The sequence below is a fragment of the Arachis hypogaea genome, chromosome 3, assembly GCF_003086295.3.
Source record: "Arachis hypogaea cultivar Tifrunner chromosome 3, arahy.Tifrunner.gnm2.J5K5, whole genome shotgun sequence".
NCBI lineage: Eukaryota > Viridiplantae > Streptophyta > Magnoliopsida > Fabales > Fabaceae > Arachis > Arachis hypogaea.
In genome coordinates this window covers 135,040,474-135,058,130 of record NC_092038.1, presented here as the reverse complement: position 1 = coordinate 135,058,130, position 17,657 = coordinate 135,040,474, and the positions used below count along the sequence as shown (strand labels likewise).

Sequence of the window (17,657 nt, the reverse complement as noted above, 5' to 3'; positions counted from 1 at the left end):
TGCATCTTTTAACTATGTAAAACTCTGGAAATTTGGTATTATTATTTTTTACCCATATAACTTCAACCATAAGATAGTAGTTAAATTCGTTTTTTTAATTGACAATTTGATTGGTTAGTGTAGAAACTAATTATTTTATTTTATTATGTGTCAATATATATAATTAAATATCTATGTAAAATATATTGAAATTGACAAAGTATAAAAAATAGTTTTTCTTAAAATATATAGCTGAGGGTTTAGGGACGTGTTTACATGCCATGATACCTGCCAAATTATATATACATGGTAATGTTCTGTAGAATTTTTCACTTGAACTAAAATAAAACAGTGGTTTACGTTAAAATATATAAGAACTCTATAAGTCAACGCGGTTTATATAAATATGGAAGAGAACAATGATGTAACCAAATCTCAAATATTGTATTTGTATAATTTAGAGTTTCATTTTATTTAATCACATCATTTACCCTAAAAAATAATTATAAATTGTTAATGAAAAGTATTGCCCATCTTATTTTCCAAAAATCAGGTTAGCAATAGTCATAGTCCATAACCATGTTCACTTGTTTACCCAAAATCTCTGCTTTATTTTTTAATTTTTATAGTATTCGTTACCGTGTCGGTGTCAAACAAAGCTGTGACAAACGAAAAGAAAATAATAATATTAATACAAAAAACAAAAGAGGAAGAAGAAGAAAAAGGGGCCAGAAAGGGAAGTAAGAACCTGTGAAAGAATCAAAGAAACCGTAATAAGAATAAAAATGGAAACTTTCTGATAATCAAAAGCTCGGATCGTGATATTTGGCAACACACGACCCACTCACAACTCACATGAAGAAAAGCCACTAAATACACACACCAGCTTCTGTGCTCCGCTGATGCATCACGCACCATAGATCCTCATCCCTCTGCCTCCGTCCAATTCATTTCTGTTCCTCTGTTCGCTCACCCATTTGCTCAAAGGATCCGTTTTTGATGTTCATTCCACTGTTTGACTCTTGTTCCTTGCACAAAGATCTCACCTTGGGGAAGAAGAAGATTCGCCTTTTCCTGCATTGCTCTTTTGGTTAATCCCTGTGAGTTGTAGCATTCTCATCTTTTCATTTCTCGTTTTGGGTATGTTCTGGCTTTTCCAATTTCAATGGATAATCCAATTGGAAGCTATTTGTGGTGGGGCTTTCCTTGAATGTTTTCCCTTTCACGCCAGCTGCTTGTAGCTGTAGGAGCTAGAAGAATTGATTATCAATTTTGGGCTTGATATTTTGCATGTGCTTGTTTTAATATTGATTTACTTCGGTAATAAGGCTGTCAAATTTAGTGCATGCATCAACATCTAAGTTACTAAATATTAACTATTTCAAGGATTTAACTATGCATGAATTTTGTGTGTTTGTAGAAATTTAAGAGGTGAAGACTTGTTTCCTATTTTCTTTAACAGATGAACCAGTCTATGTCTGAAAGTTGGGAAGCGCTTTGGAATGGCTCTTTATAGAAACAATGGTGAATTGCTCACCGAGAGAAGGGGCATCATTGATGCGGTTGTCAATTCTCTTGGTAAAAGTGACCATGGCTCGCGAATCTTGCGTCGTGGTAGAAGGCTTGGTCGGATTACCAAGCACAAACTTTCGCGTTGGCTTCTCCTTCTTGCTGCACTCTTTTCAGTTTATTTCACAGTTTGTGGCCTGAAAATGTTTATTCACGGTGAGGCTTGAATATAGGCTTTTTTTTTCCAGCTTCATTTAAAGGTTATATGAATTTTGGAGAGTGGATCCTCTCCAGTGAAAAAAAAAAACTGGATGGTGTGCAGTGTTTAATCTAACCATTCATTACACTCTCTCTTATTTATTTTTGGTCCTACCTATAAAATCAAAGGTAAAAGATCACACTGGATTCTGTCTAAGTGTTAAAAAAACTGAAGAGGATCCATTTCCTGAATTTTGTAACAAGATGTGTCAAAGAAAAACTTCAACTTTCTGAATTTTCACTTATATTTCTCTTAGATGGTTCTATTACAGCTAAAATGGAATCTAGGTTCCCAGCGACTCAGTATACGGGAAGGGCTCAACCTACACAGTAAACATGAAGAGCTCAACCTACACAGTATACACAAAGAGCTCAACCTTCAAGAAACTGTTTCATTATCTGAATTTGGAAAACTACCACCTAAAAGCAAGCGCAGGAAGCGTAAGATTTCTTGCCTTGAACTTCAGTTATTGTTACATTATGTTTAATGAATTAGAATAGGCACTTCATTTTCTTTTCCGTTATGCATTGCTTCCTCATACACTGATACACCCTCTTTATAATTGAAGATTTGTTGATTAACACCTTTTAGAAAAGCAATACTGGACTATATGAAGTTGCAGAAATATAGTGAGCAGCTACTTAGATTGTTGCTGGTGAAAGCGTTAGGACCTGGAGACATCTAAGGTGTCAGAAAGATAGTGGAGCATTTCTTAGATAATGGCAGATGTAGTTTTGTTAGAATGAATTTATGTGGTTGTTATGTCTTACAATCATATTTGATAAGCTACCAAACCCTATTATTCAAATGTAATTCTTGTCATAGTAACATATGTTGATTACTTCCAAAGTTCAAAGCATACGAGATTTTTAACCTGGTTTTAATGTCACTTGATAGTGCTCAAGTTCTGTTGACTAAATCAGCATTGTTTATTATCTATTAGCATAATTTTGTTGGACCTTCCTCAGTAAGCTAAGTCAGTCACTGAATTCAGTTTGCCCCAATAATTTCCTCGATATCTTTCTTTCAGATTTTCCTTGTGAAGTTGAATTTCTGAAGTCAGTAGATGGCCTTGCTGAACCCAAGAATTACATGAATTTCACTTGGTTTTCTCTAGATTATGTTAAACAAGAAGGAAAAACATCCGATAGTGGTTTGTTTGAACCTCGATTTGGAGGACATCAGACTCTTGAGGAGAGAGAAAAGTCATTTTATGCCAAAAACCAAATGGTTCATTGTGGTTTTGTCAAGGGATCACCAGGGTATTCAAGCACTGGATTTGATTTAGATGAAAAAGATAAGGCATACATGTCAAAGTGTAAGATTGCAGTTTCTTCTTGCATTTTTGGAAGCTCCGATTTTCTCCGGAGGCCTACAAGTAGACTGGTAATTATGTTACCTGTTTTTGAATATTTGTTTGGTGTTTTGCAAATAATTCATTATGAAAACAGGCTTGCTGAAAATACAAAGTAATCATATGTCAGTTCATTCACAGGGGAACGAAAAATATATGTACATAAAAGATATTAAGTCAGGGCTTAAATGTCATGTGTTCTTGTTTCATGTATAAACTCGGTAAAGCATTCACTTGTGTTAAGAATTAGAGTAATAAATATGGGAACATAAGAAAATAAAAAGAAACAGAACGAAGAGGAATGTAAAAACTATTGCTTTTTTTGTTCTTGGCAATAATTGATGATTTTTTATTTTATTTTATTTATTTATTTCGTTTGGTCTAGCCACCTAAGCCATTCCTGGGACTCATGTATCATTTGTTGTTTTTACACTTACTATGAAGTAATGTAACTTAAATATCAACCTTGATTAAGTCAATATTTTATTGATAGTGAAATGTATTACATCTTAGCTTTATAAAGCACCTGTTTATTATACAGAAAACATTATATATGTCCATTGCTGCAGATTAGTCAATATTCAAAGAACAATGTTTGTTTTGTGATGTTCTTGGATGAACAAACACTATCCAAACTGTCATCAGAAGGGAACAGTCCCGATGAAAGAGGGCATATTGGCCTATGGAAAAAGTAGTAGTTGTGAAAAACTTGCCATACGAAGACATGCGGAGGACTGGCAAGGTGCCAAAATTTTTAGCACACCGCCTCTTCCCAAATTCTAGGTAGTTTCTTGAAATATTCCTCACTGTAGTGTTGGTTGAACTTTGTAAACCGTTGTTTGATAGGTATTCAATTTGGCTTGACAGCAAGATGAGACTGAATGCTGATCCTATGTTGATCATTGAATATTTTTTGTGGCGAAGGAATGCTGAATTTGCCATTTCAAATCATTATGACCGCCACTGTGTCTGGGATGAGGTGCTCCAAAACAAACGCTTAAACAAGTACAACCACACGGCAATTGACGAACAGTTTAACTTTTACCAATCTGATGGCCTAACCAAGTTTGATCCTTCAAACCCAAATAATCCTCTTCCAAGTTGTGCGTCATCTTCAAAACCTTGTTCATATGGAGTTTTTATATTCCCAATTGTGCATAATATAATTCCTACTGATGAGTCTTTCATTTTGCAGATGTTCCTGAGGGTTCCTTGATAATAAGGGCACATACACCAATGTCAAATTTATTTTCATGCCTTTGGTTCAATGAAGTTGATCGATTTACTTCTCGAGATCAACTAAGCTTTGCTTATACTTATTTGAAATTGAGGAGGATGAATCCGGAGAGACCATTTCAGTTGTATATGTTCAAGGTGAATTTTTACTCAAAATTTATAACATTGTACATGGTATTTTTGGTGTTCAGTACTTTTTCCTTTTCCTTTTGTTTTTTTTTTTTTTGGGTGTGTTTTAATTTGATGGCCTTTTTGAAATACAAGTGATTCTTTGATAAGATATGATAAGATAACAATACAAAAAAAAAAGGATAAGATAACTCTACCCAAAAAAAAAAAAAGATAAATAAGCAGTTTTAATGTAGATATGATTCTTGAGATTATAAATAAGACGGCAACAGAGCCTAATTGAGTGCTTCACCTTCTTTAATCTAATAACCTTTGTTAAGCAGGGTCAAGAATGGCAAACAGAATGACAGAAAAAGAAAGGTCAAATGTTGAGTTCAAGGCTTTGTTGATGGAGCGCATTGCGTTGGTTTTCATCGCCATCGTCACTGCTTCAATATGGTGGCCATGTGCAGCACACAACGTGGCCACTTGCCCTAGCACTGATGATCCTCACACGTGGTCGTTTATTTCTCTGGTGCTGTTTACCTACACCATCATGCCCGCGTTCTACGTGTTCCGGTGGTTCTACACCGCCGTGGCCACCACCGAGATGTCACCGTGGGTAGGGAGAATCCTCTTCATTCTGGAGAGGTTGCTGGTGGTGGTTATGCCTGCTGCGGTTCCCCGGGAATCCATCTTTGTTAATCCAACTTTCTTAATGTATTTCTTGTCTCTTCTCGTTACTGGCGCATATTTCCTCTGCTGGCTCGATCGATTTTTATTCTTTGTAAGTAAATTATTTATGACTGCAAACATAATTTAATAGAAAATACATATCCTTTGCCATGTGATCTGAATTAATTAACTGCGTGTTATTTTCAGGTTGACAGTAATAACTATTGTTCGGATGAAACCGGTATAAATTCCGCCAAAAGAGAAGAAGAAGAAAAGGATCATGATAATGGGAAAGACCAAGAAGAGGAGAAGGAAGAGGAAGAGGAAGAAAAAGAAGAGGAGGTTCACACAATTAATGATATATTCAAAGAAGTAAAGTGGGTGGAAGAGGAAGAGGAAGAGGAACAACCTGAAAAAGAAGAGAAGGTTCACTCAAGTGATGATGAATTCAAAGAAGTAGGGTGGGAGGAAGAGGACGAGGAAGAGGAAGAGGAAGAGGAAGTAAAAGAAGAGAAGGTTCAGTCAAGTGATGATGAATTCAAAGAAGTAGGGTGGGAGGAAGAGGAGGAAGATGATGACGAGTCTACGATCTCTGAGTGGCTAAGTAACAAGACGAATAAAGAATGCTCCAAGTGTGAGGCAATGTTGGGTGAATGGCATTTAGCATTTGAGAAGATGGAAAAATTGGCCACAATGTTTATGGAAGATGCCATGATGGAAGCAAAGAAAAGACAACAACAATTGGAAGAATTTTATAAAAAAGAGATATCAGAATTGGATCAAAAAATCCAAGCTTTGAACCAAGAAAGAGAGGAATTGCTCGATACAATAGAAGAACTAACAAAGTCAGAGGAAGAAGCCAGAGATTTGTACGAAAAGGAGAAACAAGAGCGGGAGCAAGAAAAGCTTTCATTAGCAAGAAAAGAAGCCGAAAATTTTAGACAACAATTGTTGGTTGAACATTATCGGGCACACAATAGTTTTGCATGGAACGGTCATTGTTAGTTAGTTAGAATTAGTGAAAACTAAACTCTTCTTTTAGAGAAAATACTCGGGTTGGTCACTGAAATTACACTCGGCATCAATTTAGTCCTTAATGTTTAATTGCCTCAATTTAGTTCTTGTGACGAAAATTACTACAGGAATTAACGTAATTAAAATTTGAAAAATTTAAAAACTAAATTGAGGCAATTGAAATTTCAAAGATTAAATTGAGACTCGAGTATAATTTCAGGATCAAACTCAGTATTTTCTTCTTCTTTTATTTTTAAATGCAACTAAAATTTTATAGTTTACTGAATTTATGCATTATGATATATTTTAATTTTCAATAAATTATTAGAATATGGGATTTATTTTATTATTTATTTATTTTTATATTTTCTTACTGTTCTCCTTTATCTATCCTTCTTGTGTCATGCATGTCACCATTTTAGACTGTCATGATGATGATTTTGAAAATTGAATGACTACTTTTTATGCTAATTAAATTAAATTAAACTAATTTTAAAGGCGTTTGCATTCAACCTTATCCTATATGCTCCGATGATTCCACTATAAGAACATTTTAATCTTTTTTTTAGGGGAGAGAAAAGGGGGGGGTTGTATTTGGTTTCATGATACATCAAATACTTGGTGTAAAATCTATTTAGGAAGTAGGAACTACAAAAAGAATTGAAGTAGAGTATATTTTTTTTTGGTGACTGAAATAAATTAAACAAAGAAAAACAAAAGAAACAAAACAAGGAACTGCTTAAATAGAGGGACAGTCCCGTTTAAGACTACTCTTAAACTCCTCCCAAGGTGAAAGAAGCTCTACATGCGAAAGTTGTAACTTCATCGCCATCTTTGCCATAGTATCTGCCACCGTGTTTGCATCTCTCATAATCAAACGAAAGTCAACACGCCAATTCCAATGCATGATATCTCTTATTTTGAGCACCAGTGGATCAATAAACCCAAAACCATCTTGAGTAACAAGATTAAATGCTTCCACACAATCCGTCTCACAAATAACATCTCGTTGACCCACATCCCAAGCTAAGAGATATCCTCTCCAAATAGCAAACAATTCTCCTTGAAGAATACTATTACTCTCAATCATTCCCAAACACCCCCTTTGCCAGCTCCCATTACAATCTCTAATAACACAAGCAAAACCAACACTATCACCCGAACCAAAATAACTAGCATCACAATTAATCTTAAAAGTACCAATGGATGGGGGATTCCAAAAACCATTTAGAGTAGAGGGAAGGGACATACGTTGTAATTCAAAAATATTTCTAAGCTCCTTTTCTGAAGTTAATGCCAGACAAATGACTTTTTCCGGAGGCCAAGTTTCATGGGGATTAAAGATGTCGTTATTCCTTGCTCGCCATATCCACCAAAGTCCCGAAAAGAACTTGAACGGGTGCTCTCTGCTATGATACAAGAACTAGTTCTTTAAATCCAAAGGATGACAAGGAATATCCAACCTTTGCCAGACAAGCTGAGCTTTTGGACAATCCCGAATACAATGTATAACCGATTCCTGGCTAGAAAGACATCTTGGACACCTATCCGATGACGACATCCCTCTTCTAAAGCGAAAACTTGCAGTAGGAAGAGCCTCCTTAAGACACAACCAAGCCAAAAACTTATGCTTTTCCGGAACAAGCTGACGCCAAAGCCAAAGCCAATTCTCCCTCTCCTCCCAACCAAACAGCTGCTTACACAACCACAAGTAACCATTGCGTGAGTCATAGACTTTGGCAGCAGACCCACTCCAATACCAACCCACTTCCGGACCTGCTTGTTCATCTGGATTGTAAGAGAGAATATTATGAAGTAGAGTATATTTGAATTAGGAAAAATAATTTAACACTCTCACAAATGACCTCCCAAATTTTACTCTCTTGCTCATTTGATCTTATTTTGGTATGTTTGTACTCTGTAGTCCTATAAGGTTTTCCTTAAACGCTTATTATTAAATATGAAATATTATACTCCATATTAATTAAATAAATTTTAATTTTTTAATTATTATATTTCATATGAGTAATGTTTCATATTTAAAATTTAAAATTTATGATTAATAATTTAAAATTTAAGATTTAGACAATTTAAATTTTTAATTTTAGTAGTTAAATTTTATAATTCAAAATTTAAAATTTAAAATTTAAGATATATGCTTTAAAATTTAAATAGCATTGCACTTTTTATTTTTTTCTGAGTGTATCAATATTTATTGTCCTGTAATAATCTAGCTTTAAAACAAAAACAAGCCCTATGAAAAACTGTTAGAGTAATGCAAGGAGTTATCAAAATTTATTATTTTTGGTCATCAGTTAATCATTAATATTTAAAAGTATGAGATAAAATATATGCTGTTGGATGACTAAATTAAAATAAAGTAAACTAAAAGAATTGAGTTGAATAGCCAAAAACAATAAATTTTAATAGCCATATAGCATTTCTTAAACTATTATCCTTGGCTCGAGATATTCACTTCTAAACTTAATTAGTTTATTTGTTGACATTTTGCAAAAAATAGAGAAAATGACAAATAGGTCCTTTACCTTTTGCTATGCAGACATTTTTGTCCCTGACCATTGAAAAATACTTTTAAATCCCTAACCTTCACAAAACTTGGACGGATCAATCCTTGACGGAGGCATTTGGACGGATCAGTCCATGACGGAGGCATTTGGACAGAGGGACTGATCCGTCCAATTTTTGTGAAGATCAGAGACTTAAAAGTATTTTTCAATGGTCAAAGACAAAAATGTCTGCGGGGCAAAAGATCAGGACCTATTTATCCTTTTCTCAATAAATTTTAAAAATTTGCATCTTTTAACTATGTAAAGGGTTGCGGGTTTACAAGTATATGTATATATGTAAACCTCTAGAAATTTGGTATTATTATTTTTTACTCATATAACTTTAACCATAAGACAGTAGTTAAATTCGTTTTTTTAATTGACAATTTGATTGATTAGTGTAGAAAGTAATTATTTTATTTTATTATTTGTCAATATATAATTAAATATCTATGTAAAATATATTGAAATTGACAAAGTATAAAAAATAGTTTTTCTTAAAATATATAGCTGAGGGTTTAGGGACGTGTTTACATGCCATGAGACCTGCCAAATTATATATACATGGTAATGTTCTGTAGAATTTTTCACTTGAACTAAATTAAAACACCGGTTTACTTTAAAATATGTAAAAAGTAAAAACTCTATAAGTCAACGCGGTTTATATAAATATGGAAGAGGACAAGGACAAGGACAACGATGCAATGTAACCAAATCTCAAATATTGCATTTGTATAATTTAGAGATTCATTTTATTTAAATCACATCATTTATCCTAAAAAATAATTATAAATTGTTAATGAAAAATATTGCCCATCTTATTTTCCTCAAATTAGGGTTAGCAATAGTCATAGTCCAGAACCATGTTCACTTGTTTACCCAAAATCTCTGCTTTATTTTTTAATTTTTATACAATTCGTTACCGTGTCGGTGTCAAACAAATGAAAAGAAAATAATAATATTAATATAAAAAAAAAAAAGAGGAGGAAGAAGAAGAAAAAGGGGTCCCAGAAAGGGAAGTAAGAACCTGAGAAAGAATCAAAGAAACCGTAATAAGAATAAAAATGGAAACTTTCTGATAATGAAAAGCTCGGATCGTGATATTTGGCAACACACAACCCACTAACAACTCACATGAAGAAAAGCCACTAAATACACACACCAGCTTCTGTGCTCCGCTGATGCATCACGCACCATAGATCCTCATCCCTCTGCCTCCGTGCAATCCATTTCTGTTCCTCTGTTCGCTCACCCATTTGCTCAAAGGATCCGTTTTTGATGTTCATTCCACTGTTTGACTCTTGTTCCTTGCACAAAGATCTCACCTTGGGGAAGAAGAAGATTCGCCTTTTCCTGCATTGCTCTTTTGGTTAATCCCTGTGAGTTGTAGCATTCTCATCTTTTCATTTCTCGTTTTGGGTATGTTCTGGCTTTTCCAATTTCAATGGATAATCCAATTGGAAGCTATTTGTGGTGGGGCTTTCCTTGAATGTTTTCCCTTTCACGCCAGCTGCTTGTAGCTGTAGGAGCTAGAAGAATTGATTATCAAATTTGGGCTTGATATTTTGCATGTGCTTGTTTTAATATTGATTCACTTTGGTAATAAGGCTGTCAAATTTAGTGCATGCATCAACATCTAAGTTACTAAATATTAACTATTTCAAGGATTTAACTATGCATGAATTTGTGAGTTTGTTATGGATAGTTTATTGTTTGTAGAAACTTAAGAGGTGGAGACTTGTTTCCTATTTTCTTTAACAGATGAACCAGTCTATGTCTGAAACTTGGGAAGCGCTTTGGAATGGCTCTTTATAGAAACAATGGTGAGTTGCTCACCGAGAGAAGGGGCATCATTGATGCGGTTGTCAATTCTCTTGGTAAAAGTGACCATGGCTCACGAATCTTGCGTCGTGGTAGAAGGCTTGGTCGGATTACCAAACACAGACTTTCGCGTTGGCTTCTCCTTCTTACTGCACTCTTTTCAGTTTATTTCACAGTTTGTGGCCTGAAAATGTTTATTCACGGTGAGGCTTGAATATAGGCTTTTTTTCCAGCTTCATTTAAAGTTTATATGAATTTTGTAGCAAGATGTGTCAAAGAAAAACTTCAACTTTCTGAATTTTCACTTATATTTCCCTTAGATGGTTCTATTACAGCTAAAATGGAATCTAGGTTCCCAGCGACTCACAGGATACGGGAAGGGATCAACCTACACAGTAAACATGAAGAGCTTAACCTACACAGTATACACAAAGAGCTCAACCTTCAAGAAACTGTTTCATTATCTGAATTTGGAAAACCACCACCTAAAAGCAAGCGCAGGAAGCGTAAGATTTCTTGCCTTGAACTTCAGTTATTGTTACATTATGTTTAATGAAATAGAATAGGCACTTCATTTTCTTTTCTGTTATGCATTGCTTCCTCATACACTGATACACCCTCTTTATAATTGAAGATTTGTTGATTAACACCTTTTAGAAAAGCAATACTGGACTATATGAAGTTGCAGAAATATAGTGAGCAGCTACTTAGATTGTTGCTGGTGAAAGCGCTAGGACCTGGAGACATCTAAGGTGTCAGAAAGATAGTGGAGCATTTCTTAGATAATGGCAGATGTAGTTTTGTTAGAATGAATTTATGTGGTTGTTATGTCTTACAATCATATTTGATAAGCTACCAAACCCTATTATGCAAATGTAGTTCTTGTCATAGTAACATATGTTGATTACTTCCGAAGTTCAAAGCATATGAGATTTTTAACCTGGTTTTAATGTCACTTGATAGTGCTTGAGTTCTGTTGACTAAATCAGCAGTGTTTACTATCTATTAGCATAATTTTGTTGGACCTTCCTCAGTAAGCTAAGTCAGTGACTAAATTCAGTTTGCCCCAATAATTTCCTCGATATCTTTCTTTCAGATTTTCCTTGCGAAGTTGAATTTCTGAAGTCAGTAGATGGCCTTGCTGAACCCAAGAATTACATGAATTTCACTTGGTTTTCTCTAGATTATGTTAAACAAGAAGGAAAAACATCCGATAGTGGTTTGTTTGAACCTCGATTTGGAGGACATCAGACTCTTGAGGAGAGAGAAAAGTCATTTTATGCCAAAAACCAAATGGTTCATTGTGGTTTTGTCAAGGGATCACCAGGGTATTCAAGCACTGGATTTGATTTAGATGAAAAAGATAATGCATACATGTCAAAGTGTAAGATTGCAGTTTCTTCTTGCATTTTTGGAAGCTCCGATTTTCTTCGGAGGCCTACAAGTAGACTGGTAATTATGTTACCTGTTTTGAATATTTTGTTTGGTGTTTTGCAAATAATTCATTATGAAAACAGGCTTGCTGAAGATACCAAGTAATCATATGTCAGTTCAATAAATTGATAAAGATGTCATTCACCAGGGCGAGAAAAATATATGTACATAAAAGATATTAAGTCAGAGCATAAATGTCATATGTGTTCTTGTTTCATGTATAAACTCGGTAAAGCATTCACTTGTGTAAAGAATTAGAGTAATAAATATGGGAACATAAGAAAATAAAAAGAAACAGAAGGAAAAGGAACATAAAAAACTATTGCTTTTTTTGTTCTTGGCAATAATTGATGATTTTTTATTTTATTTATTTATTTCGTTTGGTCTAGCCACCTTAGCCTTTCCTGGGACTCATGTATCATTTGTTGTTTTTACACTTACTATGAAGTAATGTAACTTAAATATCAACCTTGATTAAGTCAATATTTTATTGATAGTGAAATGTATTGCATCTTAGCTTTATAAAGCACCTGTTTATCATACAGAAAACATTATATATGTCCATTGCTGCAGATTAGTCAATATTCAAAGAACAATGTTTGTTTTGTGATGTTCTTGGATGAACAAACACTATCCAAACTTTCATCAGAAGGGAACAGTCCCGATGAAAGAGGGCATATTGGCCTATGGAAAGTAGTAGTTGTGAAAAACTTGCCATATGAAGACATGCGGAGGACTGGCAAGGTGCCAAAATTTTTAGCACACCGCCTCTTCCCAAATTCTAGGTAGTTCTTGAAATATTTCCTGCAATCCCAGTTGCTTGACCTTCTATTCCTCATTGTAATGTTGGTTGAACTTTGTAAACGTTGTTTGATAGGTATTCAATTTGGCTTGACAGCAAGATGAGACTCAATGCTGATCCTATGTTGATCATTGAATATTTTTTGTGGCGAAGGAATGCTGAATTTGCCATTTCAAATCATTATGATCGCCACTGTGTCTGGGATGAGGTACTCCAAAACAAACGCTTAAACAAGTACAACCACACGGCAATTGACGAACAGTTTAACTTTTACCAATCTGATGGCCTAACCAAGTTTGATCCTTCAAACCCAAATAATCCTCTTCCAAGTTGTGCGTCATCTTCAAAACCTTGTTCATATGGAGTTTTTATATTCCCAATTGTGCATAATATAATTCCTACTGATGAGTCTTTCATTTTGCAGATGTTCCTGAGGGTTCCTTGATAATAAGGGCACATACACCAATGTCAAATTTATTTTCATGCCTTTGGTTCAATGAAGTTGATCGATTTACTTCTCGAGATCAACTAAGCTTTGCTTATACTTATTTGAAATTGAGGAGAATGAATCCAGAGAGACCATTTCAGTTGCATATGTTCAAGGTGAATTTTTACTCAAAATTCACAACATTTTTCATAGTATTTTTGGTGTTCAGTACTTACTTTTCATTGCATGTATTATGTGATCTTCATCGTACTGCTTATTAGTCAAGGGGGTCTTTCTTTTTATTTAGTTTGCACAGAAATATCAGTCTTGGTTGATATTACTTAATAAATTACCTTAGCTCTCAGTAAATACAAGTATTGTTCATTATGGTGAAACGTTTACTTCATTAATCTTTTTTATTCTATTATTTAAGCCTCTGCAGCTCTGCTAGTTGTCTATGTTTCTGAATCTGACATACCTACTATACCCACTATTCATGTTATTAGCCATTTTCATTTAGTTATGCTGACAGGCTCCATCCTCCTTCCCTCTTATATTAATTTGGCCAAAACTTTATCTTGGTCAATTATTATTTCTGACCCTTTTGATGATTGTCGCTTCAAAGAGATTAATGTATTCCGCATGCTGAAAAATGCACATTTACCATTAATCTATGCAGGATTGTGAGCGCAGAGCATTAGTTAAACTATTCCGGCATAGGACAATTCCTTCTCCACCATAGACTGCTTGATCAGTTCCGGCCAGCTTTTTAAGGTGCCTTTTGATATCACTTCATTTAATACTGCTAGATTTTGTTTTCTTCTGCTTTTTCATTTTTTCAGTGCCAACTTAAGAATATGATTCAACTTTTCTTTATGTGGTAAGACTAGCTGTCCATTGTTTTGACTTGAGAAACTATCTCCATGAATTTGGTAAATGAGAATATGAGATAATTAGGTGCTATATGAAGTTGTATTTGTTGCTTGAATTTCAAATACTTTTTTCATCAACCGTAGAATGTTTAGTATAGCTGCAACTGGGAAAATGGAACTTGAAATAGTTGAACACTACTATCTGACACCCGGCTCGGTGCAACAAAATTGAGAAAATGGGTTTACCTTCCAAATTCCGTTCTCTCTACTTTCCACCTTCTCCCTAACCACACTCTTGCTCTTCATTCTTATCCAAGCATCTAACTAGAATATCTTATATGTGAAGGGATGCACACTGGAAATGAAGTTTATCATAGACTAGTCTCGAACTTGATGTTTATTTTGAGCCGGATTAACGAGAGGCAAAGTCAGTTGCTTCTGGCGGAGCAAATAGTTATTCGCCATGTAGCTGTACCAAAAGGTGAATTATTGTGGGCAAGCTTTTCACTTAAGGATGGGGTTCAACCGTTCAAGTGGATGTTGTTGATGAGGGAAGGCAAGTTGATCAAGGTTTTAGTTTGTTCAGCTTCCCTTTTTGTTTTTTAATTTAATGTGAGGGAAAAGGTGATTTTGGCATTTTTCTAACATGTAATTTTAATCTTTCTTTTTTGTGTAACTAACAAGTAACAAGTAGCAGTTCTTCCATCCTCTCCCACACAAAAGTAGAGGATTATGGTTGAACGGCGAAACGAGAAAACTGTAAATGTCTCTTCATTTGTTTGGTGAAATAGGATACATTTTTTACTCTTATTTGTAAATGTCCCTTTTTAGTTGCAGTGATGTCTGTAAATTAATTTTTTCTTACTCTTTTTTGGAAAATACTTAATTAACAAACTTATACTCTTCACAGGTGTGTTATTTCCTTAATTTGTTATGGATCATCACAAAATATGATCATATTATAGACATAAATATTTGAACATACATCAGGACAGGGATAAGTATACACAGTACATGAAAGGAATATAGGTATCAGACATGGTTCTTGATGGAGGAGCTATAGCCACTCTGAACATCATAGTACCTGGACCACAGCATAACGCCACCATATTTAGCAGAACCCTTGATTGCTGGAAGCACACTGGAAGTAAGGGTAGTTGCAGGGATGAAGCCACTGCCTGCAGCTGTTGGGGCAGCCGGTAGGCCGAGGAATATCTTGTTGGCAGGGATGCTTGATGTCCACTGCTTCCATGCAGCTACAAGATTCCCAATTCCCCCAGCAGTGTATTGGCATGGAGGGTTGTTGTAGAATTGGACCCAAACATAGTCGAAGAGTCCCGATTTGAGGGCGTTTCCTATCCAAGCATCAGGAAATGGGCATTGAGGCGCGGCAGTTATCAACACCTTGTCGTACCCTTTAAGAAACCGGGCAAGGTCGTCCCAGTGCTGGTTTGATCCTCCTTCGATGTCAAAGTCAATGCCATCGAGCACTGCAGGACCGAGAGGGCGAGACGATGAAGTTCCCCCCAAAAAATTGTTCCAAAGGTATGTGGCCACGTTATGCGCGTCCTGGACAGACGCAATTGAGTAGCTTCCGGCGCCACCTCCCAAAGACAACAAGACTTTGATGCCTTTGGCCTGGCATGATTTGATATCAGAGCTTAAGCCGGTGCAACCATTGCTGTAAGGATCACAATGACCAGCCAGGTTTATCATGGGGGTCTGGCCATTGCCGAAGGTTGGCAAGAAGGCTATGATGACGAATTCGTAGTTCCCTGCGGCACAAGCCTCGGCCAACGTGCCCTCGTTAGCGTTCTGGCCCCAATAGACTGAAATCCTACCTGCATTAGAACCATTTGCAAGTGCTAAGAGCAATAAAGAGAAGAATGTGAGTGAGATTGGCAAGTTCAATGCCATTGTCAAGAAGGCTATGTTTATTGAACTCTTCAAGTGTTAACCAATCTATGCTTTTGATGTATGCCACACAGTGCTGGTGAGAGTGCCTTTTATAACGCTAAGATAACTAAACTACACACAATTTTTAACTTTGCCTCAAAAGTGCGTGGCTTGGCAGCTACTTTGTCTCGCGCTTCATGCTTAGAAAGCAGTCACTGATGTTGATCTCATTCATTTAAGTCGTGTACAATACAGCACACTAATAAGCTACGGCAACGGTCAATTTATAATTTTCAACTTATAATTATTATGTCATGATAGTATCTTCACATGGAAAAGGTTCCTCTCCAATTATTTTAACAATTGATAGAATACAGTGTGATCTATCACCTTTGATTTTATGAGTGGGACAGAAATAATAAGAGAGAGAGAGAGTAATAAATGGTTAAATTGAACACTGGATACCATCCAGTTTTATTCTCATTGGAGAGGAACCACTCCCATAGCATCTTCTGATAACAGAAATGAATGATTTTAATATGTATTTTACACTAATAAATAATTTTGATAGTTGAATTAAATGTACAGCTAACAAACTCTTGTACTCTTAAACTATTGCAAAAGTTTTCGATTACGGTATTACCATTGAAAACAAAATAATAAAGAAGGAGGGTAATTTTAAAAGGAATTATACAGAAAAGTAACAATATCGCACTCCAAAAATGAATTGGTCGCAAATCGACAAATTATGATGGCAGGACAAAATGTGAGCCGTGCTTTTTTTTTTTTCCAATGTTAGACCGGAATCTGATATTTCTAGATGAAATTGGGAGAATGTTATACTATTTGATCCATACCATTTGAATCATTCATATTATTCTATTCTATTTATTTATAACAAATGCTAGAAAATGATTAGAATTTATTATTTTTAACCATCAATCAGCTATCGATATTTTAAAGTATACGATAAATTATATTATTGGACTAAACTAAAAGAATTAGATTAAAAGAATTGAGTTGATGGCTAAATAATAGCCAAAAACAATAAATTTTAATAACTTCCTAATATTTATCTTTAATAAAGGTTGATGATTTGTTACCTGCTGTGAGAGATGGTGTGTGAGGAAAGAAATTCACTGGAAGCAAATGTCTCGATCTCAGCAAGCAATGGAAATGAACAGAAACACAAGGTACTTCCACAATATAACGTCGGCAAGAAGGAGGAATAATCGGATTGATGCTTTGGTAGTCAATGGCAGACTGGTAAGGAACCAAACTAAAATAAAAGTAGCTATTAGACAGTTTATAAAGATCTGTATCATCAGGAGAGTTCGCCTTTGCTGGGGTTCAAAGATGGTTTGGTGGAAAAGATAGATGAGGAAGAGTCGGTGTCCCTGGAGGCAATGCCATCAGCTAAGGAAATTAGGCAGGCAGTGTGGGATTGTGAGTCTTCGAAGGCGCCAAGGAGTAATGGGTTCAACATGAATTTCATTAAGCGGTGCTGGGAGGAGATTGGGGCGGAATTTACGGGAGTTGTTATGGGGTTCTTTCAGACATCTAGGCTACCCGTGGATTCCAATATTACGTGGGTGGCGCTGGCCCCTAAGTTCACGGATGCGAAGGGGATCAAAGACCTCAGACCTATCAGTATGGTTGGGTGTGTGTATAAGGTCATTTCGAAAGTGCTTGTTAGGAGGATGA

General features: G+C 35.4%; 3 protein-coding genes and 1 pseudogene across 5 annotated transcripts; 3 read left to right on the top strand and 1 right to left on the bottom strand.

The window, feature by feature from the left end:
- The first annotated feature begins 660 nt into the window (after nucleotides 1–660).
- LOC112734077 (probable hexosyltransferase MUCI70) lies at nucleotides 661–4,317 on the top strand (annotated as a pseudogene).
- On the top strand, nucleotides 3,682–6,480 carry LOC140173111 (uncharacterized). 2 transcript variants are annotated; one of them, XM_072227976.1, is made up of 5 exons: nucleotides 3,682–3,843; nucleotides 3,948–4,204; nucleotides 4,297–4,475; nucleotides 4,790–5,232; nucleotides 5,328–6,480. In XM_072227976.1, exons 4-5 carry the CDS (start codon nucleotides 4,798–4,800, stop codon nucleotides 6,123–6,125), a joined length of 1,233 nt encoding a protein of 410 aa, XP_072084077.1. In that variant the 5' UTR covers nucleotides 3,682–3,843; nucleotides 3,948–4,204; nucleotides 4,297–4,475; nucleotides 4,790–4,797; the 3' UTR covers nucleotides 6,126–6,480. The 2 variants fall into 2 exon arrangements, with proteins under 2 accessions (XP_072084077.1, XP_072084082.1); XM_072227981.1 differs by having other exon boundaries at nucleotides 3,715–3,884; nucleotides 3,969–4,204.
- A 3,071-nt stretch (nucleotides 6,481–9,551) lies between these two features.
- On the top strand, nucleotides 9,552–14,962 carry LOC112734076 (probable hexosyltransferase MUCI70). Of its 2 annotated transcripts, none has more exons than XM_025783267.3 (9): nucleotides 9,552–10,080; nucleotides 10,463–10,725; nucleotides 10,858–11,028; nucleotides 11,619–11,974; nucleotides 12,530–12,741; nucleotides 12,834–13,090; nucleotides 13,183–13,361; nucleotides 13,865–13,959; nucleotides 14,404–14,962. In XM_025783267.3, the coding sequence occupies exons 2-8, from the start codon at nucleotides 10,503–10,505 to the stop codon at nucleotides 13,925–13,927; spliced, it is 1,461 nt and encodes a 486-aa protein (XP_025639052.1). In that variant the 5' UTR covers nucleotides 9,552–10,080; nucleotides 10,463–10,502; the 3' UTR covers nucleotides 13,928–13,959; nucleotides 14,404–14,962. The 2 variants fall into 2 exon arrangements, with proteins under 2 accessions (XP_025639052.1, XP_025639051.1); XM_025783266.3 differs by having other exon boundaries at nucleotides 9,560–10,080; nucleotides 10,843–11,028.
- On the bottom strand, nucleotides 14,940–15,974 carry LOC112734078 (acidic endochitinase-like). Its single transcript, XM_025783268.3, has one exon. The coding sequence runs from the start codon at nucleotides 15,972–15,974 to the stop codon at nucleotides 15,090–15,092; it is 885 nt and encodes a 294-aa protein (XP_025639053.1). The 3' UTR covers nucleotides 14,940–15,089.
- Between the last annotated feature and the right edge of the window lie 1,683 nt (nucleotides 15,975–17,657).